Here is an 8,107-nt window from a genome sequence, read left to right as displayed (position 1 = left end):
GGGGAGGCAGATATAACATGTGCAGAGAGAGTTAGATTTGGGTGTGGTGTGTTCAATCTGCAATCTAATTTGCAGTGTAAAAATAAAACAGCCAGTATTTACCCTGCACAGAAATAAAATAACCCACCCACATCTAACTCTCTCTGCACCTGCAGTGCACATGGTTTTGCCCAACTGCTAAAAAATTTCCTGCTGCGATCAACTTGGAATTACCCCCAACTTAGCGCATGCACTCTGCGCAGAGGCAGAACTCTGGGAGGCAACGGAGTCATCTGCCGCTGGACTCCTGCTCTGAAGGGGGGCACCTCTCCTCCCATTCTGTGACACCATTGAATTGACTTAAGCAAAATCCAGTACAGGTTGGGGAGGAGCACTGTAGAGTAGTTGTACTTTGGGCACCATGGCTCCACTCCAGAGCCGGCCCAAGCCTATTTTTTTTTAAAGTGAATATGTGTTTTGATGCCCCTTAGTAGAATATATAGAGGTGTGGCTTCATGTTGAAGCTGAGTGGCCACATAATAGTACAAATTCACATTACACCACACCATGCAGTAGTTTCTATTATTCACATTACACTACACAACAGAACCTCTTATACACCTTACACCACAGTAGAGCTGCTTATACATGTTACACCACAGTAGAGCCCATTATACACATTATGCCATGTTAGAGCTCCTTATAAACATTACATGTTGCCCGCCCTTGCGTTACACAGATTGCATATGGACACACTGACACACACAGATTGTACCGTGGGAGCTGGTAGCCAAGCAAAGGCACATACCTTACCATTTCTGTCATACAATAGGGTAGCTCCCTCTTGTTACCGGATACTTCTCCCTCTCCCTGCTCCCTGGCATTAGGGGACGGTTGAGAGGTCAGTAATCGTACCAGTGCCGAATTACCAAATAGGCAGAGTAGGCAGTGGCCTATGAGCCTCGAGCCTTTTAGTGGCTCTGCAACAACGAATCAAAATAATATTGATTTGATCTTAAAAGAAAATGACAATCAAGCTTTCTTAAATTGTTTCCAAAAGATAGAAACAATGAATCAACTCAAAGAAACAAAAACTTTACATTAAAGACTCTACATAAACCATAGACATCAGATTCACATTACAGTTTCCAGATCATATAGACTGTTGGTAGATAAAATGAAAAATGTTTTAGGTGATAATTTGCAATGGGGGCCCCGAGATTTTGACTGCCTAGGGGCTCCACAGGGTATAATTGGGCACTGAATCTGACTACTCAAAAATCTGAGCAGGGGTTGTTGAATGACACTCCTCCATATCCACCTCTCAGCCCATCTGCAGCCTCAGCCATGCTTCCTCCCATCTCCCCCACCGAGGGCTGGCAGGGACAAAAAACAGAGCCACTCCGCCAATTACCACAACACATTCCTGGCTGATACCTGCTGCTGTGTGCTTAGGGTTGCCAGAGTCAGAGAAGTTTCCCAGGGGGCACAATGGCACAGCTGTGCGCTGGTCAAAGGAGTCTGTAAGAGCCCAGGGCAGGCAGCGATGTTCAAAGTGAGTGTCACTGATTGCAGCAGTTCCCTCTTCATTCTTGCACTTTATGCAGCTGCATACATTGGTCGGGCCGGCCCTGCTCCACACTACTATTGGTAGAGAGTTGTGGTGTTTGATAGTGATGTCAATCCACACAATTGATAGTTAACCAGAACGCTGGTTTATTAACATACAAAGACAACACTTGTTAATGCGGAAGATGTTCTGCAGCAGCACTAGCTCATTCATATATATAACAGGCTGGTACCGTGAAAGCGCAGTACTTATCTCTAAATGTCATGCAGCTGTGGTAAGGTAGTGACTCTGACAGTATGGGATGGAAGGCTGCATGTCCATGCAGGCTGACTTCTGTTTGAAGGAACACACACCACCCACTGCTCTCCGTCCCACTCAGGTAGTGCGACACACGCTACAGGAGGAACTGTCTCTCTCTGTCTCTCCACTGCAGGAGTAACTGTGTCATCAGTCTCCGGCTCCCTGATGCTTCAGCACTAGAGGTTAAACACTAGAGGTTGCGCACCCAGTGTAATGTATACACAGGAGACAAGGTACTGAGTGCACTACACTCCAACACCCCCATTGCTCAGGACTATCTCCGGTCACATATAAAAGTACGTGACATTTTATCAAACTTTTCAATAAAGTCATACGGTAAGAACAAATCAACATCATATATATTCTAGTCCACATTCTTTCAAAACACATTTAGCAGGTGTGATGACAGTCCCTTTGTTAACATGTCGGCAACATTGTCCTCACTTGCCACATATTCCACATTGATGGACTTATTCCCCACTAATTCATGAATGAAGTGATGTCTTATGGCAATATGCTTAGACCGTCCATAATGCTTGGTGCTAGAAGGCAAATCTATTACTCTTTTGTTTTCATATGCAATGTTGATGGTCTCACTGTGACAAAGAAGACCTAATTCACACAATGTCTCCTTTATCCATAGTGCTTCCTTTGATGTTTATGTAAGTCCCATATACTCTGCTTCTGTAGTAGAAAGGGTAACTGTGGGTTGCTTCCTGTTCGCCCAGCTGACGGCTGCGCCTGCCAATACAAACAGATACCCTGTGTAGGAACGACGGTCGTCCTCATCTGATTCCCAGTCGACATCAAAGAAAACTTTTAAGCTGAGATCTTTAGACTTTGTAAATCCCAACTATAGTGAACTTGTACCTTTAAGGTATCTTAAAATTCTTTTGACTGCAATCCAGTGTTGCCTCCCAGGATTGATTGCAAACCGACTTGCCCAACTTACTGCATGTGTGATGTCAGGACGAGTCCCATTACTTGCATACATTAAGCTTCTAACACCATTCTGATAAGGAATCTCTTTAATTTCCTCTATCTCTTCCTGGCTGCTTGGTGACATGGCCTTTACCATTTTTATACTTTTGTCAATGGGAGTGCTTACTGGTTTTGCGTCAGACATTCCATACTTGGAAAGTATTACCTCAATATATGTCTGTTGATCAATTGTAACAGTCCCTTCCTTTAGATTTTGTATAGTCCTCATGCCTAACAAATGATTTGCAGGGCCTAGATCCTTTAACTTGTACCTTTGCTTTAGCTGGTGTTTTACGTGAGTGATGTGTTTCTCTTGGCCTGCCAGTAGTAGATCATCTATGTAATCGATTCCGGACCTTTGGGTATATCCCTTGGCAACAAGGCGGGCATTGTAATGAGCAATTGTCCCGTCTGCATTTAACTTCTTGCAAAAGACCCACTTGTTCTAGATCATTTACGGTTGCTTGGCCTATCAACTACAGTCCATGTACTGTTAGCATCCAGTGCTGACAGCTCTGTATCAATTGCTGACTTCCACACTGTCCAATCACTGCTTGACTTTGATTCCTGTATGTTTTGGGGTTCACAGTAAGCTACTGTATGTTTGCATATTCCTCACTGTATTTCTTGGCTGGAACACCTTTGTTGCTCCTCATGGAACTCCTGTTTCCTGATTGGATGTCTACATTGACATTCTCAGTTTCAGACACATTTTCCGTTCTTGTACATCCATGTTGTTTTTCTTCTTGCTCCACTGCCCCAGTTAGTGGCGCTATTTCATGGAACACTACATCTCTGGATTTAAGAAGATATTTGTTTGTAATATCCCAAAGTCTGTATCCTTTGCTTTCTTCACAGTCAGGCCTGGCGCTACCCGCTCAGCAAAGGTATGCAGAGCAGGTAGGTGCCAGGGTGGAGAGGCGCTCTGCCTGCTCTGCATAACCACTGCAGCACCTGGGCCCCCTGCTGCTGCCAACTGCTGTGCCTGTCACTGTTACATAGTTACATAGTTGCATAGTTACATAGTTAGTGAGGTAAAAAAAAGACAAGATGTCCATCGAGTTCAACCTGTATTTTAAATGATAAATCACTTAGATGCTGTAGCCTTGGATATTTCTATCAGTTAGGAATTTATCTAATCAATTTTTGAACTTATTTAGTGAGTCCACCATTACTACCATCTCTGGTAGGGAATTCCAGATCTTTATTGTTCTTACTGTGAAGAACCCTTTCCTCCGTTGTGTATGAAATTTTTTTCTTCTAACCGCAGGGGGTGTCCTGTGTAGCGTTTTTTTGATAAACAGATCATCTGATAAGTCCATGTATTGTCCCTTAATGTATTTATAAATGTTAATAATGTCCCCTCTCAGCCTCCTCATTTCCAGTGTAAATATATCTAACCTTGTTAGTCTTTCCTCATAATTCAGTGCCTCTAACCCCTTAACCAGTTTGGTGGCTCTCCTCTGAACCCTATCGAGTTCCAAAATATCTTTTTTATACTTTGGTGCCCAGAACTGTACACAATATTCCAGGTGCGGCCGCACCAATGATTTATACAGTGGCAGGATTACACTCTCATCCCATGTCTCCATTCCCCGTTTTATGCATGCTAACACCTTATTTGCTTTTGTTGCTGCATTTTGACATTGCGTACTGCTACTAAGTCTATTATCGATGAGCACACCCAAATCCTTTTCAACTAAGGTTATCCCTACATTTTCCCCACTTAATTTAAAGGCTGCCCAATTATTCTTAGTCCCAAAGTGCATAACTTTACATTTTTCTATATTGAAACTCATTCCCCATTTGTCTGCCCAGACCTCCAGTCTGGATAAATCATTCCGCAGAGACTCAACATCCTTGTCTGAATTAATTGCTCGACACAGTTTAGTGTCGTCTGTGAAAATTGACACTGTGCTTTCGTCACCAGCCACCTCCGTCAGCGTCCTCCTTCCTCGTCAGCTTCCTCCCGTCCTCCTCAGTCTCCACCCGTACTATGAGAGGCAGTGGCGCTGGCAGCTTGAGGCTTCCTCTCCCCATCCTGTGACAGCGGCTGGCATGTGGCAGTGAGTGACTGATCGTAAGAAAAGGGGGTGGGGCCACATGGACAGAGGGGGCGCAGCTACATGGGTGCACCAAGCTGCTGCATATCTGACAGCTAGACTGTGGAAAGACTGAGTGTGTGTGGGCTCTGCCTGTGAAAAGCTGTCTGCCCACTGTGATGATGGGGGAGTGTTGTGGGCAGGCCATGGATTATTGTGTGTGTGCGCTGTACGGTGCCGCTGTGCCTGCCATCAGACGTTGATGCTGTCCCTGCCTGTGCACAGTACACCACTTCACACTGGTGCGGTCCCTGTAGTGTGAGGCCCGGAGAGGAGTGGTCGTGGATGCCAGGTGCCGGCGGTGACTACCGTGGAGCTGAGTGGCCGCCTGTCACCCAGTGTGTGAGTATTATGATTATGATTTATTGAATAAGCAGTGTGATGCTGAATGTGTCCCCCCCATGTAATGATAGTAGAATGATGTGATGTACTGCATATAGGTGTCATTGTGAATTTGATGTCTATATATGTGTTAGTGTGCTCTTTGTAGTATATAATTATCTCTATTATATGTATGAGATATGTATTTCTATATATGTGTCAGTACGATATGTATGCATATATAGGTATCAGTGTGGCAGCTGCTGAGACGTTGGGACGGAATCAGTATGCGATCCAATATTGATGCCGGGATCCCACTGCAGAAAAGACCAACAGGTGTAAGGGGTTTTCTCCCCTCTCCCCACCCTCCTAACCCTCCCTTTTCGCAGCCTCACCCTAACTTCCCTCCTTTGTGCCTAATCCTCGTTCCCGTACCCTCCCTCCCCTAACCGCAACTGCCCCCCCCCACAGGGGTGCCTAACCCTAACCCACCCTGCCTGCAGCCCAACCATAACCTCCTCCCCCTCCACAGCCTAACCTTAATCCTACTGTACCCGCATCCTAAACCTAGCATCTACCCCCCCCCCCCCCCCGCCCCCCACAGCCTTACCCTTACCCGCCCCGGCATACATACGATCGGGATGCTGACAGTGGAGATTCCAGTTGTGGCATTGTGATCAATGTTGGGATCCCAGAGTTGGTCTTCTGACCAGTGTAGGGTGTGGCATACGTGCACGCAGGGGGGTTTCCAAGTACCTAGAAACCCCCCCTGGTCACTGATTTATCATGCAGCTAACCTATTTTTTATTTTATTTTTTAAAGTTGAGGCGCTCAGGTAGTGTTTGCAGCAGCTGCCTCCTTACATAGAAACTGAGAATTTGGTAGGGGGAGCTGCCACACAGCATGTGGGGGAGAGCCGGGGGTCATTATTCTATGATAAGTAATGCCACAGCAGTTCACCATGCACACATTACTGAACCCCTTATCATTCATTTTACAAAATACTGCATGTTACATTTCAGAATATGAAACATTGTAAAGAGACATGTTACGAGGACTTTTTTGTAGGAGGGTGCAAATTTATCGTTTGCAGGGGGGCGCCGAACACCCTAACACCGTCCTTGTTCACAGTATCCGAGCATAATACATTCTATGGATTTTGGATCTAACTTTCTCCTTTTCTCCTTAGGTATAAGCAAAAGCTTTGCTCCCGAAGACACGAAGATGACTGACACTTGGCGTTTTATTGGACCACGCCCCCAGCGGTGTTTTACCTTTTACAGCTACTGTACAGATGGAGCCTTCCTTATCTTGGCTCCCTGAGGCACAGGCGTGCACTCTCGGCATGACTAGGCGATCCATCTGCCTAGTCCCACTGGGAGTGCATGATCCGCTTCCTATTGTAAACATCTCTGTCTGGGCGATCGCGCCCATCCGGACGGAGACACTCTCCATTTAAGTGAATGGGAAGCGTTTCCGTCCGGGTGCGCGTGCGCGTCCAGACGGAGATTCTCACAGTGACTAGGTGCACCCAGGCAGGCGCGCCTAGTCACACATGGAGCGTGAATAATGTAGGCTCCATCTGTAGGTGTATGATTTTTTAGGTATACTGCAGTAGATACTGCTTCTTCCCAAAATCTTTTTTTCCAGGCCCGCGTCACTTAACATAGTCCGTGTTCTCTCAACAATTGTGCAGTTTGCCTGTTCACTCACGCCATTTTGTTCCAGTGTATAGGCAATTGTTAGTTGATGTTTTATGCCATATTTTTTAAGGAATGCAGCTATCACCTTGTCATACTCTCCACCATTGTCGGATCTCAAGACCTTTAATTTGAGACCTGTCTGAGACTCCACCAGGTTTTTGTATTCCACAATTTTGTTGACAGCGTCACTCTTTTCTTAAATAAAATATACATATGTAATTCTTGTGGCGTCATCAATGAGAATCATGAAATATTTGTAGCCACTAATTGATTCCACCTCCATTGGACCACATATGTCGGTGTGCACTAGAGCTAGTGGTGTCTCTGCTCTACTAACTGACTTTGGAAATGTTTTGCGAGTTTGCTTTCCTTTTATACAGCTCTCACACATAAGTCTTTCATCGTTACTCACAGTGATCCCTGTTACCATTCCATCCAGCAGTTTCTGGATGTTGTCATATCCTAGATGACCCAAACATTTGTGCCACAGTTTCATTGATCGGTTTGCATCAGTAGCCATCATTGCAGAACACTCCTCAGTGGGGGTAATTCCAAGTTGATCGCAGCAGGAAATTTTTTAGCAGTTGGGCAAAACCATGTGCACTGCAGGGGGGGGGCAGATATAACATTTGCAGAGAGAGTTAGATTTGGGTGGGTTATTTTGTTTCTGTGCAGGGTAAATACTCGCTGCTTTATTTTTACACTGCAATTTAGATTGCAGATTGAACTCACCACACCCAAATCTAACTCTCTCTGCACATGTTATATCTGCCTCCCCTGCAGTGCACATTGGAGGTCATTCCGAGTTGTTCGCTCGCAAGGCGATTTTAGCAGAGTTGCTCACGCTAAGCCGCCGCCTACTGGGAGTGAATCTTAGCATCTTAAAATTGCGAACGATGTATTCGCAATATTGCGATTACACACCTCGTAGCAGTTTCTGAGTAGCTTCAGACTTACTCGGCATCTGCGATCAGTTCAGTGCTTGTCGTTCCTGGTTTGACGTCACAAACACTCCCAGCGTTCGCCCAGACACTCCTCCGTTTCTCCGGCCACTCCTGCGTTTTTTCCGGAAACGGTAGCGTTTTTTCCCACACGCCCATAAAACGGCCTGTTTCCGCCCAGTAACACCCATTTCCTGTCAATCACATTAC

At 45.6% G+C, this 8,107-nt stretch overlaps 1 protein-coding gene across 1 annotated transcript in view; it reads right to left on the bottom strand.

Moving 5' to 3' along the window:
- Positions 1-3,423: 3,423 nt before the first annotated feature.
- Positions 3,424-8,107, bottom strand: part of RFX6 (regulatory factor X6) — an 83,406-nt gene continuing 78,722 nt past the window's right edge. Inside the window, exons 14-15 of the mRNA XM_063919333.1 lie at positions 7,298-7,418; positions 3,424-3,625 (exon numbers count right to left, since the gene is read on the bottom strand). Coding sequence (XP_063775403.1) covers positions 3,424-3,625; positions 7,298-7,418 — 323 coding nt within the window. The remainder of the gene's footprint in view (positions 3,626-7,297; positions 7,419-8,107) is intronic.

This window comes from Pseudophryne corroboree, chromosome 4 (assembly GCF_028390025.1).
Source record: "Pseudophryne corroboree isolate aPseCor3 chromosome 4, aPseCor3.hap2, whole genome shotgun sequence".
Lineage (NCBI taxonomy): Eukaryota > Metazoa > Chordata > Amphibia > Anura > Myobatrachidae > Pseudophryne > Pseudophryne corroboree.
This window is presented reverse-complemented; position numbering and strand designations above follow the sequence as displayed.